The 17,949-nt window shown below is 39.3% G+C and overlaps 1 protein-coding gene across 3 annotated transcripts; it reads left to right on the top strand.

Moving 5' to 3' along the window:
• Positions 1-5: 5 nt before the first annotated feature.
• LOC144476978 (uncharacterized) lies at positions 6-17,779 on the top strand. Of its 3 annotated transcripts, none has more exons than XM_078194364.1 (7): positions 6-188; positions 1,632-1,846; positions 5,518-9,329; positions 10,236-10,300; positions 11,050-11,731; positions 14,121-14,238; positions 15,460-17,779. In XM_078194364.1, the coding sequence occupies exons 1-7, from the start codon at positions 106-108 to the stop codon at positions 15,525-15,527; spliced, it is 5,043 nt and encodes a 1,680-aa protein (XP_078050490.1). In that variant the 5' UTR covers positions 6-105; the 3' UTR covers positions 15,528-17,779. The 3 variants fall into 3 exon arrangements, with proteins under 3 accessions (XP_078050490.1, XP_078050480.1, XP_078050471.1); XM_078194354.1 differs by having other exon boundaries at positions 15,362-17,779; XM_078194345.1 differs by having other exon boundaries at positions 15,359-17,779.
• The last annotated feature ends 170 nt before the right edge of the window (positions 17,780-17,949 follow it).

Here is a 17,949-nt window from a genome sequence, read left to right as displayed (position 1 = left end):
CGATAAAAGACCGCCAATTGTTAAAGTGATTCAGATGTTTTGTGTTGTGAGATGGATGGAACATAAAGGATAAACGTTTGTGACCGTCCACAAAAATAAGGAAAAATGATGGAAGAAACATTTGAAATCGTTGACAAACTGTCAGACGTGATACGAAACATGCAGAAATGTTTACGATGTTCAATTTGGTAAGTTTTAAATCGGTACTAATAAGATCATGTTCCAGAACCATGAATATTCTAAGTAATTTAATATGCATCATCGGGTGAAGACAAACGATTGTTTTCTTATTAGTTTTCACATTGCGGTATAGGTTATGTTTGCCTCTGTTTACGACGGAGTTTATGAATGGAATACTGTTCCCACTTCAATGAACAATCTCGTTCTAGTTTTGTATAGACTTTACATACTTAAGTTCACAATTTATTTAAATTCTCTAGATTTTTCAATTTTAATACAGGTCATTACATTAATTCAGCATATCACATTAATATATTAATTCATTAATAGATTGTCAGCTAATTGTATTATTTAATTGAATTACTTCAGATTTATCTACTATATTTTATTGAACCTTAAAGTATAAGTTTAGTAACATATTTTTGTTTATTAATTATATGATTTATGTTTTTATCTTATACACAAAACGGTTTCCAAGACTATACTTCTCATAATATAAAATGTGATTCTTTTCCTACGGTAGGCATGATAAAATTGGTCATTTGTTTTCAAATAAATATTATATGTATATATTTCAGTGGTATTTTTCTTGTTCTATGTCTATTATATCTATTATATCTATATCTATTATTAATTTAATTTTGGTATCTACTTTATACGCAGAAATTAAATATGCTTATGTTAGAATGAAGTATTTGGTGAACAAAGTCTTTTTACCTCTTAATTTTAAAATTGGCTACATAGCGAATACAGTTTTAATAATTTAATATTGTATAGTGTAATATATGAACTTATAAAAGTAACATTAATGGAAGAAGGCGGCAAGCTTTATCATTCTAGAGATAACAGCATGTAGTAAGATAAGATGACTACACATTCCAGTTAACTTAACTGAATATTTAACTTAAATAATCACGATTTTCTCTGCGAGTCGGTGCCTGAAATTTACAATAATTAAATAATTATGTTAAGTTTATAATATTGAATTTCTATGTTTTTACTATTGAATATCTGTTTATAATGTTCAGATAAAATAACATATACCTATTTTGTAGTATTTATTTTGTGAAATGCAAGCAAAATAAACAAATGTACGCAGCCCACGGATCTGACACATGGGTCAAGCCGTTGTCAATGTGTTAATTCAGTTGAGATTGTGAAACGCATATTATGCAACTAGCGTAATGTTTCCTGTTATAATCATTGCGTATGATTATAAAATGTGTCAGTTACAGCATCAGTCATTCTTAATTGGATTTTCATTAGGTTTATTTACTTATGTAAATACCTTTCATTTAATATATTTAATATAGTTAATATTATACACATTTAATATATTTGACACTAGAACAGTATACGTACACTAATAAATGTAATTTTAAATTCTTGAATACTGTACATTAAATTAAACGGTGTATTACTTTACTAATGCTGCATATTTTCTGTTTCAGTCTGCATCCCATATCAAACCCCATGAGAACTCGATGCGGGCATCGATTTTGTCGGGAGTGCATCCAAAAGGTGTTGCAAAGCAAGAATTCAACGTGCCCATTGTGCAACTCCGTTATAAAGCGACGCGATACACGCGAAGACGGGCACATAGAGATCTACATCGATAGATTAGAGAAATTGATGGAAGCTGTACAAAAGGACACCGGCATCGACGGTGAGCGAATTCCTTTCAACGTTCATATTATTATTCTGCTTTCGTAAAACATTCCGCTATTACCTTTCTGTTATTCATTGAAAATTCAAATATAGAGGTTCTTCCTTTTTGATATACTTGACCTACCTTATCTTGTGCAAACCATTTATTATTATAACAATACAACAATCGATATTATTATAACAATTTAGTAACAATGAAAACTATCGAAATTTATTAATACTAGAACTAGGATTCCGTTTTGTCCGAGATTAGTATGTTAAATTTACGGGATACAGAATTATTTACGTTGTAAAAGTATTATATTAAATTATTATTATTATTAATATAAAAATTGAAAAATCAGTGCAGGATAATAAGAAGCGTTTGTTTAATTTTTATTTTTAAAATTATTTTTGAAACGAACTGGTGTCTTTAATATTTAAACAAAATTTCAGGTCATTCAAAAAATTAGCGCGTTTAAATAGTGTTCCAATACTTGTTGCAGGGGTAGTTAAATACCCTCTAATTTCGCGCGGGTACGAACCCTAACGCGGTAAATTTGGGCGGAACTAATGTTGCATTCGTGACAAGAAACAAGGGTTGCTTACAAAAAATACTTCTTCGTGTTTGCATGTCTTTGCGTTACGACATCGTGTTCACTTCAGGCAGCTATCCGTTTCTCAGGACGGAAGGAGTCTCTTAAACATTTAGATTCTGCCCTTGTTTGGGATCCCAATGCTTCCTGCCGGTATACAAAAGTTTAATGTTTCACGAGGTCTTAACGTTTACGTGTGTCGCCGGATCTCGGAAATTCCTGCGATGGACATTTAACTGATACCTTGCTTGAATATTTAACTAAGTCTCCGCAGTAGCCCTTTCGGTTTTCGGAGAACCAAAGATAGAAGTTGTAGAGAGTGGACAAATAGTTATATCCAAATAAGAAATTTGACAGTCACGCCAACAATCTCGAGAATTTGATAAAATTAAAGATTATTAAGAAGATAATCGTTAATATAAATTGTTCTGCAGTTGCATGCACATTTTTAATGTTCAAGAAATCGTATAAATTAACAAGGTCTAACTTAGAGCAATATAACTTTCTTTTCAGAATAAGTAATCTAATTGACGAAGAATTAATTATTTAACTCTGATTTTTCTAGAATCACGTATTATTGTAAAAATATTAAAATAACAATTATTAATGAGTGAAATACTTTTATCGCTTTTCTTTAAAAAATTAGATCTACTTATTAACAAATTACTCACAATGTTCACAGATGTAGCTAATTAATACATAAAATAACAATAACATTCATACATTGTTAATTTAACAAAAGTCACCACTTTTGTATTTTGACTTTTCAGTATGATCATGAGACTATCCTTCGTATCGCACGAAAATACTATTCATGAAAGAATAATATGTTTTGCACCAATACAATTTTACCTCAAAAAGATACGCAAACTTTACTGAAAGAACTAATTCTACGGTATTGAATTTGTGTAGCGTAACGTTGTACGGATGAAAACGTGCGCTTCTACTGACAAAACAACAGCGGTTTGAAATATCTGAATATACGACTTCGACCTAAACTTTTTGAGCGACATTTCAAGTACGGAATTTTATTTGGAACGTTTGTAGGTGTTGTTGACAACGACGAATTTATTTAAAAAATATTCGATGAACACAAACGGCACATTGTGTGCTGTATTTAAAAGTGCAACAAAATGTAATTAAACGCATTATATATTTTTCGAATCAGCGTCAGTAATAATTCCATGATAAAATGAAAATTGGATCAAAGTACAATAATCAAGTGATTAACATAACACTGTAACATATTTTTTTATATATTCTTGTAGTAAAAAGACAAACATAGTCAAATATGTATATTCGATTCAGTGGTCATATGAAAACCAAACGCATTAGAAAAAGTATAATTGATCAAGACAATATAACTTAAAAAAATTATAATTATAATTGAACGAAAGGATTATCGATCTATATTTTTCACGAATTTACAATCTTAAATATAAGAACAGATTTGTTCGTCTTCTGGAAAATACGCTGGCTGACGTCCGATATTCTGTTAACCCTACGGCAATCGCGGAGGTAAAAGATGAGTACGAAATCTTTTTATATGCAAATATTCGTGAACAGACGTATGCTAGATCTCGCCGGTAAACAACATTTGATATACGATGTAGTAAATCGCTGTATGTTATAGAGGAAACGCTAACATAGCAACACCGTGGCAACGCAGTCACGGATATGCGAGGAACGCGCAAAAAAGTAAACGACCACGTGCTTGTTATGCATCCGGAGCGGCTGACCTTTCAAAATTTTTCCGTAAATATTTTATAAAAATATATCCTAGGTGTTCTACGATTTAAAAAGCTGTTCTTAAAACGGCGATCTTTGCAGAATATTTTGTTAAAATCTCATAATTATTCGATATGGCCCATTTGTTATTTTTATTAAGCACATTCACGTGTTGTCTCTAAGTTGAATTTTTATCTTGAAAAAAGACTGCAGATATTGTAAATGATATTAACTGCTAAGCTTTGGAATTTGTAATAGCATTGTAATAGTATTTAATTTGAATGAAAAATCAAAATTTCTCGCAGTCATAAAATTTCGATATTTCTGCTCGTACAATGGATGCAGTTATCGACTATTCATTAATATTTACATCGAATCGTCACACATGTCGTCAGTGCATATTAATCGATGAATATGCATGCACGATTTGCAAAGTCCGTAACGATCCATTAACGCTGTGATCGTATGTTTACTACATATTTAAAGATTGTAAAAATCCTGTAAGGTATCGATTATTTTTTATATCAAACGTAAATGTAGCCATCTTTATGCAATATGATTTTTCCCTTTACAGTTACTGAAATTATAAAAATGTTTTTATGGAACACTTTCCCATAAGACTTCTTCATTTAAGCTTACGTTAAAATAGCAGTCGTACAAACTACGAGTGATTTCAGCTTTGTCGTTGTCATAAAACAATGTATATTAGTAACGATAGTAAAAAATATTCATTCTTATATAATGTCACATGAATTAATAAACATGTTATCTTCTCCTTCATTATACTATATTTAGCTCTTAAATTCACGATCTTACTTTTATCATGAAAATGAGCATTACTATGAAATCTCCGATAGATTCAGTGCAACCTAATAATGAACATTTAACCTTTCGCGACGGGTGCCGTGTATACATACGGCAGTCACTTGGTGCATCACAGTGGCTGACACCCTGTATATAAGGCAGCCACTTTTTGGTCCACAGCTGCTTATATAATCATAATTATATTGTTATTTTATTTTAATAGCGAACTCAAAATAAAGCTATAAATACTTGGTAATAAATATTGGCTACAAATATTGGTGGCGAAGTATGGTTCATTTTCGCTTTCGCGAACGAAGACAAAGCATAGACAGTCGCGCCGTCGCGAAAAGTAGCGAAGAATGGTACAGATGCGCCGTCGCGAAAGGGTTAATCGAAATTTCCTGTTCCTTCTATTCATATGACCAAGCTGCGAAGACTAACAGTATCTTTACATTTCTCCATAGTCTTGACGGAAATATATTTGACACACACGTTTCTGTTACTAACGCATGCATCAGCTATTCGTTGATTAAGCTACGTCATCGTCGCGCGCATGTTACAGTAACGTCGTACAGGGCGAGACGGCCCAGCACAGTGGAAAGCTGTTCTTCCGGCAGTAGGGAGTCCGCGAAGCAGAACTCGGAAGAGTACATTCAGCCGAGTTGCTCGTACGCGCAGCCGAAGCCATTGAAGAAATCGGCAAGTTCGCGAGCGAAACGTGCCGCGTTGAAATCGAAAAGGTCCAGCGGCAGCAAGAGCAAAAAGGACGACGCCCCGGAGAGCAGCGTCATAACGAAATACTTTCCGAAGTATAGTATATCTGGTGTCGAGCCGTTGCTGCCCGACCAAACGAATTATGACGACGAGAGCTCGGCGGAACTGAAGGTGCACAGTTGGCTCGAAAATTTGCCGGCGAACATCGAGGCCCGCAGCCCGAGACGGAGCAATACGCCTGACACTAACCTGAACGATACCTTGCTCTGTTCGGTATCCGAGGCCGGTGAAAAGAAAGTCGACGGGGACGGCCTTGAAGCCAAGAGCGCTGAACCCTTCGAGGAGATCGGTAGCAAGCGGAATGTAACGGTAGGACGATCATCGAAAGATCAAAAGGACAAGGATAATCGGGAGACGATGATCAAAGCGGTCGAGACCCGAAGAGCATCGTCGGCGTCGGCTCCGAGAGCAAACGACGCAGCCGGCGGAATGCAAACGAGTCGGGTCGATCGAAGACAAAGCGCTTCCAGCTACGACAAATCGGATAACGAGAGGGACGGTGTTCAGGAACAGGACGATAGCAGGAGGAGCGACGTTCAGAAAACGTCGCCGTGCGATCTGCTGCCGTCGACGAAGAAAAACTGGACGTCGGTCGTCCAGTTCGGGAAAGAGATGCGCTCGAAGAGGCCGAAGAAGATCAGGTCCTTGAACGTGAGCATTGAGAACAGGAGCAAAAAGTTGGCGAATGAATCCGCGAAGGAGCGAGCCCCGAGGCAGAAAAAACTATCGGGTGGATCCGTAAGAAGGAGCGCGGAGAGGCCGAGTGTCGCGGATAACGATGCGAATGAGAAATTGCCGGTGCATAAGAACGCCAAGAAACAGCAGTTTAGGAACAAGAACAACGGATCGATGGCGAGAGCGACCCGTGCTGCTGGAAGATCGTCCTTCATCGCGTTCGAGGAGGGCGAGCAGGTGCATAGGAGAAATCTGAACAATCCTGGGACGAACGAGATCGTCGAGGCCGCGGACCAACAGCAGAACCTGGTAATTGAAAATCTAACGTTTGACGAAGACTCGGAGAACAAGTTCCTGCGAGAGTTGGGTCTCCAACGAACGCCCCCGCGGAGGCGAATCGTGACGTCGTCTACCGGCGTGACGCCGGTTAGAAATCCGGTGGAAGATAGCCCGAATCTACTGGAAGGCTACGTCTCTCCGTCGGTGGATGTGGAAATGGCGCCGATCGTGCAGCAATCGCCCGCCAGCTTTCAATCCTCGACGCCGTTGCTCAGCAGGTTGTCTCTAAAGAGACCCGAAGCCGATCCGAAATTCGACGATCCCGCGGCCACCGACTCCAACTCGCGACTGCACGCCGTGAAACGTGACTTGAATCACGAGATCTGTCGAGCGGAGAATATCGTCGCTGCGCCGACAAAATCCGCGAACACGCTCGGTGAACGCGAAGGAAATAATATGACGGGGAACAGGCACGTCGAAGACGCTAAGGCTTGTAAGTGTAACGTACAGAGGAAGTCTATGACAATGTTCAAAAAACTGGGCAAACTTGTCAAATGCAATATGAAGGTTGTTAGATTCCTGTACCTTGGAAGCACCAGGCGACGGTTGCCGACACCTCATGAACGTAACCGAAGGAGGCAAACACTAGACGATCCGATGAAACACGAAAGTATCGTTAATCTTTCGTCCAAGAATAATTTCGGTAGCAATGCTAGATTCACGGTGAACAATGCGGAGCCATCGCAAAATAGCACTGGAGTTGGTTCATCAGCCAGCAGAGAAAAAGTAGCAGCGGTCGACCCGAAGGGAAAAGGAACTTCCCAGTCTGACTCAGAGTCGACAAAGTCTTCTGTCATACCTGTGGCGCCAAGGATCGTCATCGACAGTCTGGACCCCATCTCCAAGGACATCATTTCAGCCACCGCAGCCAGTGAACCTCGTGACTCGAACGATATTCTCATGGTTTCTATCTACGAGAACGAAGGGAACGTCGTTCGACCGGTTCGTCAGAACACCCCTTCCAAGGCGACAACAGCTTTCAATAGCACCGTCAATATACTGTCATCGAAAGACGACTCTCAGCTGAAGTTCCTTGACCTGTACTCCCCTACCAGGAACACTCAGCGAGCCGTGAAGTTCGCGCAACAGGATGACGAAGATATCGGTGCCAAGAGGAGCAACTTGTCCGATACAAGAGGCGTTCATTCGAGGGCCCTCGTAAGGACGTCGATGCAGGGCTCTGGAGGACCGGAGACCGACGACGCGCCGCGTAAAACGAGGGAGAAATCCACTAGCCGAAATAACTTGGTTCAGAAGACGAGCAGGACGACGGAGGTCAACGATCATCAGGCGGGTGCTACGTACAGCAAGGGTCCGGTAGCGCATGGAAAAAACGATGCCATGGATTGTCGTCCCTCTAGTCACAGTGGCCAAATCGTTGAAACTATTACGCTGAGTTCCGACTTGGAGGCAGGCAACGGAACATATACGCGGAAACAGCAAAAGAAGGTCTACAAAAGGATCAAGTCGCCAAGCACCGATAGTTCTTTGAGCTCCAAAAGGAGTAATTTTCCCGGCCTGAATCAGCAACCAGGCACCTCGACGGCGACCAAACGAAAACGATCAGCTACCCCGGACTCGGATTCCTACAAAGACGTGGATATGATCGTGGACAGTTGGTCCAGGGATTTGCAGCCGAGCAACAAATTTTCAAAAATAGATATATCGACAAACATCGGCGAGCATTGGGCCAACGCGAAGTCCTCGTTTTTGAATTCACCCAGAATATCCAGGAGAACGGGCCCCGTTCAAAGGATACGTTTATCCTCATCGGACAGCGACCCGAACTCGTCGAAAGTTAACGCCAAGATGGGGCAAGGTCCTTCGGGCAAAGGATCTTTTGACAACGATTCGCCGGACTTTGGAGCGACGATAGACAGCGTCAGGAACATTCAGAGAGCGGCGACGACTTCTGGCGACAAAGAGCCGACGAGACAAAGGAGGGAAGAGGTCGCGTGCTTGATGCAGGATAATTTTGACGAAATTATCGCCAATGTCGACACGGAGCAGCTGATAAGTGACTATTGCAGGCCGCGGAAACGGAAATGCCACGCTGGCGTGGATTCTGCGCGGAACGTGCGCGAGGACGGACGATTTAAGGATGCTTCAGTCAGCCGGTTGTGCAAGGGCTCCGATAAGGAGAACGAGTGCGACGAATCCGGTAGATTGTACGACAGTGAGACCGACGGTGACAAAACCCTGACTCCGGAGCACGTAAACGCCGCTGATAAAAGTTCGAAGATAGGGGATGATAGATCGCGGGAACAGACTAAGCCGGTGAAATCGACGAGCCAACAGCCGGCCACCAGGAACAACGTCGCGAATAGATTATCGACGATTAATCCGGCGTTGCCTGGCAGTGACAGAATACTCGAGAACACGGTCAACGACGTGACTCTGAAAGAAACGTGCTTCGAGCAGGACTCGCTGATGGACATCACCCAACATCAAATGATCATCAAACAGTTCGAGGACGATCTGTTTGGAAGAGCTGCGAACGCGCAGACGCCAGTGAAACAGGAACGGCCATCCCAAACGGAGAATTGGAATGGGAACGCTAGCACTCCCTTAAATTTGAAAGAAGAGGTGAGTTTTTGGTTTCATCGTCTCGTAAAGCATTTGGTTCTGAAATTGATAGAGCTTTTACTAGAATACAGAAGTATTCTATATATCAGTTGTAAATATTACTAGGCTTGTTGATCGTAACTTCAAGATTAGTCTTTTAACCCTTTGCACACGAGTAACGCCTCTGAAAATTGTTATGTAATTATCAAAATAATGTTGACATTATTAAAGACCCTTCTGTTAAAAGCGTTACAATTTTATGAGTCACAAGACTCAATCTCACATGCATAAATTATACCAAGTACTATACTACTCAAAATAGCAATTTTAGATCTAAGCTTAAAGTAGCTTCGAGTGCAAGGGGTTAAGAAATTATATTAAGTCTTCTATTTTGTTTAATAATTGGTATATTTGCTTCTGTATCGATTTTTAGATAAACGATTATCGTCGCGTTAATTATCTATAACAATATCGATTTTTATTTAAACCATTTCAAAATAGCGAATGTTTCGACATCCGACGAGTTCGAAAAGTATCTCGATTTATGCGAAAATTATTCGATCGAAGGGTTTCCATTATTTTCGGAACTTTACCGTCGCGTCGGTTTATTTCGCGCGCGTTCCTTCTGGAAACTTGCGCGAGGGAGAAGCCAAGATACCTTCGTAAAATTGTCTTCCGGGTAATAAGTATTGTTTGCAAGAAGAGCAATTAGTTCGTCGGGAGCAGCGTTTGCATCCGACTGGTCGGGGAATACGGGATATTAGCCAGGGAATTGTGCCTGAAAAACAGCATAATTTCCTGCCACGTTCGGTATCTAAATCGTGGCTCTCATTATTCACCGTAACTATTCATTCCGCTACTTACGAGATAAACAAGCCTCTTTGCACAGCCCCTCTCAAAGACTCACTTGTGCTCTGAAATATCCAGGACGCCGAACACTCAACCGAGGAAGACGACATTGTCGAGAACACTCCCCACGCAAAGACGAGAAAGTAAGTAATACGAGTCTTTTGTAGCTGCTACCTCTCCCCTCCTCCCGTTCGACGTCATTCTCGAGCGCGCGCAATTATTCATTCAATTAAGAGAATAATGCGATCCATGTGAGAACGTCGTATCCTGTATCGTATCGATCCCCCAGATTTATGGTTCCATAAATCAAAAATTAGATTAACACAACTCGTTATTTTATACATAATCCATTAAATATAAATGTTATTTATTGCATCTAAATTTAAACCAAGTTTGCTTCTTTTGTTATCAAAAACTAAGAATATGAGTAATATAAAGACATATGAAAATTAAAAATTCCTTTGTTTAATTACGGTAATTATTAAAGACGAAGAATATTAATCAACATAGCTTTGAAAGGAATTATAGTGACAGGAGATTATAATGTGAATAGTCGATTAAAGTTATTCGTGATTGAATTTGTGTGTGAATAATTTTGTATTTCATCTTTTTATTCTTATATATACTAATAAAATTGAGAAAGTCAACACTTCAAATTATATTAAAAGAGACAAATGTAATAACAAGTATAATAAGAGATTTTCTTTTTTTGAAATTTCGTTAAGACAAACATGACTTATAGATTTACTATTCTTGCTCTATTAACAATATCTCCACATACCTTAAATATTAGTAAAACATGTATGCAGAAATCCAAAATGATTTCCCAGTTCAGAAACTCTTAAATCCTTGGAAAAAGATCGAAATTTACCGATAAAACAACGATTTCCAGCATGCAACCGACCGCCTCGTCAGCGAAGGAGTTTTCGACAAAGATAGCAGCGGCGCAAACGAGCAAGGCCTCTAGGAGGTGTCTATCTTCGGAATTTGCAAGAAGTACGACGCCTGTGAGGGAAGGAGGCCTGCAGCCTGTCTGCCAGAGTACGCCGAAGGTCCATGGACAAGCGAAGGATGATTGCGCGGGCGCCGCGATCCCGTTCGCGGGGCAAATGAAATTGGAGAATGCAAACGAGCCGAAGAATAGGACGGCGAACGAAGTGGCTGGATTCAACGGGCAAAGAGAAAAATTGTGTTTTCTTTGCAGCGGTCTGTTGCCCACGCAAATACAGGAGGTGACGAAGCTGGCCAGCCTGACGAACGCCAATTATTTGAAATCCTTTGATCTCAGAGTGACGCACGTGATCGTCAAGGCCGATGAAAAGAACAACAGCGCTAGCAAGACCCTGAAGTATTTGCAGGGTATCGCGAACAGGAAATGGGTGGTGGGCTATCAGTGGGTGGTCGACTCGTTGAGGGAGAAAAAATTAGTAAACGAGGAGAGATACGAGGTGGTGGACGGTTCAACTTTCGAGACTGGCGCTCGGAACTCCCGGTTGAGGCAAAAGGAACTGTTCAAGGGATTCACCTTCCTGTGCATCGGACCGTACGTGGATATCTCCGTGGAGCAGTACGAGGTGAGCTTTCCGAACACCTTTTACGAGGGAAAATTGAGGCCGTTGAATGGTCCCTTTGGGTGGGCTGACTTAACACTTTGTGTCCGGAAGATCCTTTGAAGCGCTGCTTCCGTTCGGTTGGTCTGGCCACTTTGCCTTTCGCGAAGTCCTTAGACTCTGCACGACAGTCGTTCGGTAAGCAAGAGCTCTTTAAGCGCTCGATAGGCAGATACCCGAAAGTACACGCCTTTCCTTACTCTTCTCGCGGAGGTGTACGGTTATAGGAACGTTCGAGTGCGTAGAGTGCACTGTGGGCTTCTCGAGATTGACTTGTAGTTAAAGAGTAATAGGAGAGTGACATGGCAGGAAGCAATTTCAGGAAATGAATTGGTAAATATAGGACATGTTCCCGTAGCCAATATCAAACTGTGGAAGCTTGGGGCACAAGGAAAGAAGTCCTAAATCTGTCTTAAAAAAGCTATAAATTTCAAGAACCTTTCAAGAACCCTAAATTTGTCCTGAAGCTGCCCTAAATCTGTCCTAAAACTCACCTAAAACTGTCTCATATCTGCCCTAAATATCTCTATCCTTGAACTGCCCTAAATCTAGGACAATTTTAAGTTAGTTTTAGAGCTGATTTAGGACAGTTCGAGGTCAGTTTTAGGGCAAACTTAGCGCATTTTTAGGACATATTTCGGAACCAATTCTTTGGTATTCTAAAAAAACCAACTTCGAATAAATTTCGAGCAAAAATATTAAGAATCAATTGTGATACTAATGTTAGTTGAATGTTAAGGTGCTGCTGAGTTGTACATAATATTTTAAAAAATTTGCACTCTCCTGATAACGCTCAAAATCTGATGCTCATCTTAAAAGGGCGACTTCTAGTAACATTTCCAATTATATGAATCAAACTTGCATTATTACTCACATCAGACTTACATCTTTGTTAATTAAACTTAACGGCAGAATGTTGCACACATCGGAGAAGTTTTATTTGCACCGCGAGCAAAATTAGAAACAATATGGTACAAATATGACCGTCATTCATTATGCAGAGCCGCGCTTCGATCATGGTTGTTACCGCTGCGTCGAGTGCATCGCAAAGAGGAAGACTATATCGTGGTTAGCAATATATCTTGTCTAGTGTGTCAGGACGGCGCATCGTATTGCCAGATATCTCGTCCACAGTGGCAGAACAACGGTATTGGATTGCAAGATATCCCGTCCCGTGACGTGAATGGGTTAACACGTGTACACGAGGTCCACCGTTTCCAAGACGCAGCGGTTTTCTTTCAACGCAGCGAGCATTACGATCCCGTTTTACATTGCCGTCGCAATAAGATAAGATGCAGGTCCGGCATCGGGAGACATTCTTAAAGGAATTGCATTCGTACCCTATCACCATTACTATAGCTGTGCACTCAGGGCAGGGGAACGAATACGACTTTAAACATTCGACTACATGTTTGTTAAAACGATCGTCGTTTAACCCTTTGCACTCGAGCAGTGACTCTGAGGCACCACTGAAATTGTTCTATCACTTAAGAAGATACTATTTACTTATATACTATATACTAAGTACTGTAACTATCACACAAGATAATTTTTATAACAATATAGTTTGGATTTAAAAAATTGTTAAATAATGAAACTGATGAGTCACATGAATCACTCTCGTATGCATTAAAGTGCACCTTGTTACGTAGAATGGAAATGCTATGAGCCAGGAAAGTTATTTCAGATTTGTGGTTAAGATGGCAAAGGATTAGTTCCTTGAATGATATTATCATAAGTGCTTCTTTGCAACAATTATAGCAATTTTGAATAGTTTTTTTTTGTGAGAAAGTGTAGAATAAGATTTAGTGAAAAATACTATATATAAATATTAAACAGAAAATGTCTTTTCACTGGCGGTGTTCACACATAATCGCCAGACTGCGGAACTTTATAAAAATTATCAATTCCACACGTTACTTCGTCAAAATTCGACGATTAGAAAACTTCCCATCGTGCAAATAAAATATAGATTCTACTCTTCTTAATCTGCAAACTGTACCTGCTGCAAATATATAATAATCCGCAGCCTATTGATTATATCTCGTAACTAGCTCTTTGTTTTTCCAACAATTACTAAGGCACGAAACAGATGAGAAATCCTAATCGCGAGCTGCGTGATATAATCTGCGTTTCGTGAGATGCATCGTGGCGAGCGCAGTGTGTTTGGCGTAGAACAAACGAAAAGTTGAGTAATCGGTAATGAGACGCTGGCCAACGCGGCGTTCTTACCGTCGATCCGACATTCGCGGGAACGCATTTATTTGTGTTTTCCCGACCATCCAATTTTGCTAGGCTATTTACAGTTGAATTCCTGCCAACTTCCACGGCTTAAGAATACGTTCCCTTGCAGGAGTTGCTACGTGCCACCGGCGGCACCGTCGTCCGCTCCCTTGGAGCTTTAGCCGCTCGGACGAATCACATGGCCTTCATCGTGGTCCAGGAGCAGGCCCACGAGGACAAAATTATCGGTGAGTGAATTGTGCAAATTTTCTTATTTATTATATCTTTTCTAAAAACTTCTATTATATGTCTGTTTCATGTTGCGTACATAGATGATTATTGCACGTTAAAACGTTTATATCTTGAAAGCCCTTTTTGGTCGAGAATTTGCTTCATTCCTTTCGGAATTGTGCAAAATTTTATTCGATGATGAATAGATAAAGATTAACATTTTATTATACGCTATTGAATACAAATTTATTTCGAATGAAAAGTTATTCGAATAAATAGAATAATTTATGACAATTAATGAATGATTACTACTCAAATCAAATATTTGGCTAAAAAGTATTGATACAGGTATATTTATCTTAGATAAATGCTAATAAATTGAACAACGCCGAATAAAAAATTTGTCAACCCATTTTTATCAACCCTCGCTCATTAATTGTCGACCAATTACTATCGCCAATTAGTTAATTTTTTTTAATATTATAATAAAGTTATAAACGAGTGCCTTTATAAATTGTATGCTTGCATGTCAGATCTGTCTTTTATCTTTATGATTCAATCTATATAATTATTTTTCAATTCGATTGAAATAAAAAAATCGAATAAATGAGATTAGGATATTTGTATTGCGTAACATAATTGCAACTAAAGTAAAATTATTAATATTACATTTTCTAATTACCGTTCCAATGTCTTCAAACTTTCCCAAAGAACTACCCGAGAAAACAACTCCAGCCCTTATCTTTCCAGCACGTTCCCGAATTTTTTCTCACCCTTAATGACCAACCGAAGACATTAAAAAACGTATGAGATAAAGCTAATGTGTTTAATCTAACGTAGACGACGAGAAAACTGCTTAAAAGTTCGGTCTTCCCCGCCGTATCTCTCTCAGCGTAAACGGAAATAAAAATTCCAAACTTTTGGAGATGATCATTCAGACCGAAAGAGAAGCGAAGAGGATGAGTATTTTTTGTAGCTAGGCACACGGAAGCTGAACTTTCAAAAATGTGCCCCACTTTCTCCGGTAGACCTAACGGCTTCTAGACCTGCTGCTTAACATCTCCTAGCTTTCCATTAACACGATTCTTCCGTAGGATTTCGTCCTGCGCTAAAAAATAGTTTTGGCTTTTTTGTTAGTAGAATGGCATAAGAAGACCCGTGCCGTGCCAATTGTTCACGATTGGATACTCGAGTGTATCAGTCAGTACAAGCTGATACCATTCTATCCGTATCTGCAGGAGTTGTTGCCGCAGGATGTGCTAGATCTCGGTTATCCCAGACACTTCCTCGAGGACGAGCTGGATGAAGAGGACTATGACAGTGCGGATGACACGGTCTCTTAACAGCTAGCACTCAAACTGTCTATTTTTAAAACGATCGCTTCCAATCAAACGCGTTTGTTGCAAGTTATCACTCCGGTTTTGTTTAATTTCTGCATTACTTATAATCTCGAAAATAGCATTTTAATGTACCACGGTTTTGCACGAAAGTTAAATTATCCATAAGAGTCCGCAGTCCATTATTTGGAGTCCCATTCAGTCAGTCATGCAGATAGAAATGTTATTATTATTTAGTACGGTCAATGTGTATATCTGTATATTCTTTTTTAATTAATCATTGACATTCGTCTTAAGTTTCGATACAAAGTATGTATTTGTTTTCTTGAAAGCAAACTTGTTTTGTATATTTGATAGTATTGTTATAACCATTCTATATGTGCTAATAAGTGTACATATTTATTGTATAGTTTGTAATAGGAGTTAGTTTTTACAAAGTGGTTGGCCAGTTTTATTCTACTATATGTTGAATTCATTTATTTATATAATTGCGTAAGGTATAATTGGCGTTATAGAATAGGATATAGTCTTCGTTCAAAATTGAGCCCCGTTTTTGTTGAGGTTTGTTCTGTTTCAAGGATGCTATTGCAGAATTAAGTTATTTGTTCGAAGAAATTTATGTAACTTCTGTAACAGAAAATGTTCGCGTGCTCGCGAATTTAAAAAAAGTCCAGCGCACAGCACTTTCGTTTACTTAAAAAGATTGAACTCTTTCGATTCGGTGTTTCACGATATTTTTTTATTAGACAGTGTCTATTATAAATCGTCATAGCTATGGAACCTTTAAAACAATTTATCAAACGGTCAATTAATTTGTAAGAGTTGGCTCCTATATTCAGGATCTGCATTTCGATGATAATTCGTAATGCCAAATGTCTTCTATATATTATATTGTTATTTTCCAATGTCTCATTGACTTGTTTACACTCGTTTACAGAACTATAGAAGTCGTCAAAAGAGTTACCTACGTTATTTTTCTGTCATATCTTTAACATTGCTTCTCGTAATTTTGTACTGCAGAATGCAGAATGTGTAAGATAAGTTATTTAATTTACATGAACAAACTCCACGCTGATGATGAGAGCGTCGAATCGCATTTGAATGGAAACGTGTTAAAATGTAAGAACACAGTTCGAACTCTATAACTTTTTCATTGGATTTTACGAATTTGCAAATGATAATTGATAATACCAATTAAAAATCTCTAAATACAAAATTATTATTGGATAAATTTGTTAATGATATAAAATGTAAAGAGTGTATGGCACTAAAGTATATTTGCTACCATAATTTCTTTCTTCTAAACTAAAGTACAATCTTTAACACTTTCACTGCTCTGTCAATAATCTATAAATTTACCGAAGTTGATTGAATTAATCGATAAGTAATTAAATTAAAATTGGGTGGTTAAATTGTGTATGATCAAAAAAGTTATAAAATCGTGAGGATTATATTCTTAAGAGTCGGAAGGTTCAAATTGTCATCGTACAAAGACACTTTTTGTTGAACGTGTTATATAAAACACATTTTTCGTTAGAAAATTAGGATACCGGTACACGGAAATGTCTGTTCCTGACACGTTTATCATCAGCACGGAGTTTGTAAGTCGACGCGAAGCCGACAGAGGTATAGGAGAGAGGTGAGGTCGTCGATCGGATTTCGTACTCTTTTTTTTTTTCATTTTAATTGCGACGTGCACGTGGAATGCGGACGGATAGGGGTATGTAGGACGAAAAGGTGCTCACGCCGTGCAATATCACCGTCATGGGTGGGATCAGGGGCTGCGTGTTACGAGGGACATCGAGGCCGCTCTCACATATTCACCAAGGCACACGAACAATATTGATCTGCCCGGGACCACCTGTAGCCAACTCTCTCTCGTTTCTCGCTCGCGCGGCACACGTCAGTGGTTATGAATCTCGTCCAATTGCTAGCAAGTGAGGAGAAATAATCACTGTCTAGCCAACCCATCTATTTAAAGTGCCTTGTATCATGCGAACGCTAAGTACAAGCTTCGCCGTGTGCCAATTAGATCGGTGACGCGACCTGTCCGATCGCGCCCTACCCACCCCATGTAGGTCTACGTTTAGCTCGCAACTAGACACGCGCACACGTAACACGATCCGCAACACATTGGTCGAGCGAGAATTATTTTTGTGAACGTTCCGAAACCTTGGGAATTTATATTTTTTTATATGCATCGAAATATATAACACATTCTGCATAAGTCGATGGCCAAGTTTATTTCAACCCTTACGAAATCGATGGTGCTTTTAGAGCTTTCGGTCGTAATTGTTATGACACGCAAGGTCTTCCCATGAGTGACCTGCAACTAGCGATAGTTTATCGAAATATTGATGGTTATATAGTTTCGTTCTGGACGCGTTAGGG

The sequence above is a fragment of the Augochlora pura genome, chromosome 2 (genome assembly GCF_028453695.1).
Source record: "Augochlora pura isolate Apur16 chromosome 2, APUR_v2.2.1, whole genome shotgun sequence".
In the NCBI taxonomy this organism is placed as follows: Eukaryota; Metazoa; Arthropoda; class Insecta; order Hymenoptera; family Halictidae; genus Augochlora; species Augochlora pura.
Note: the sequence above shows the minus strand (reverse complement) of the source record. Positions and strands in the feature narration are given on the sequence as shown.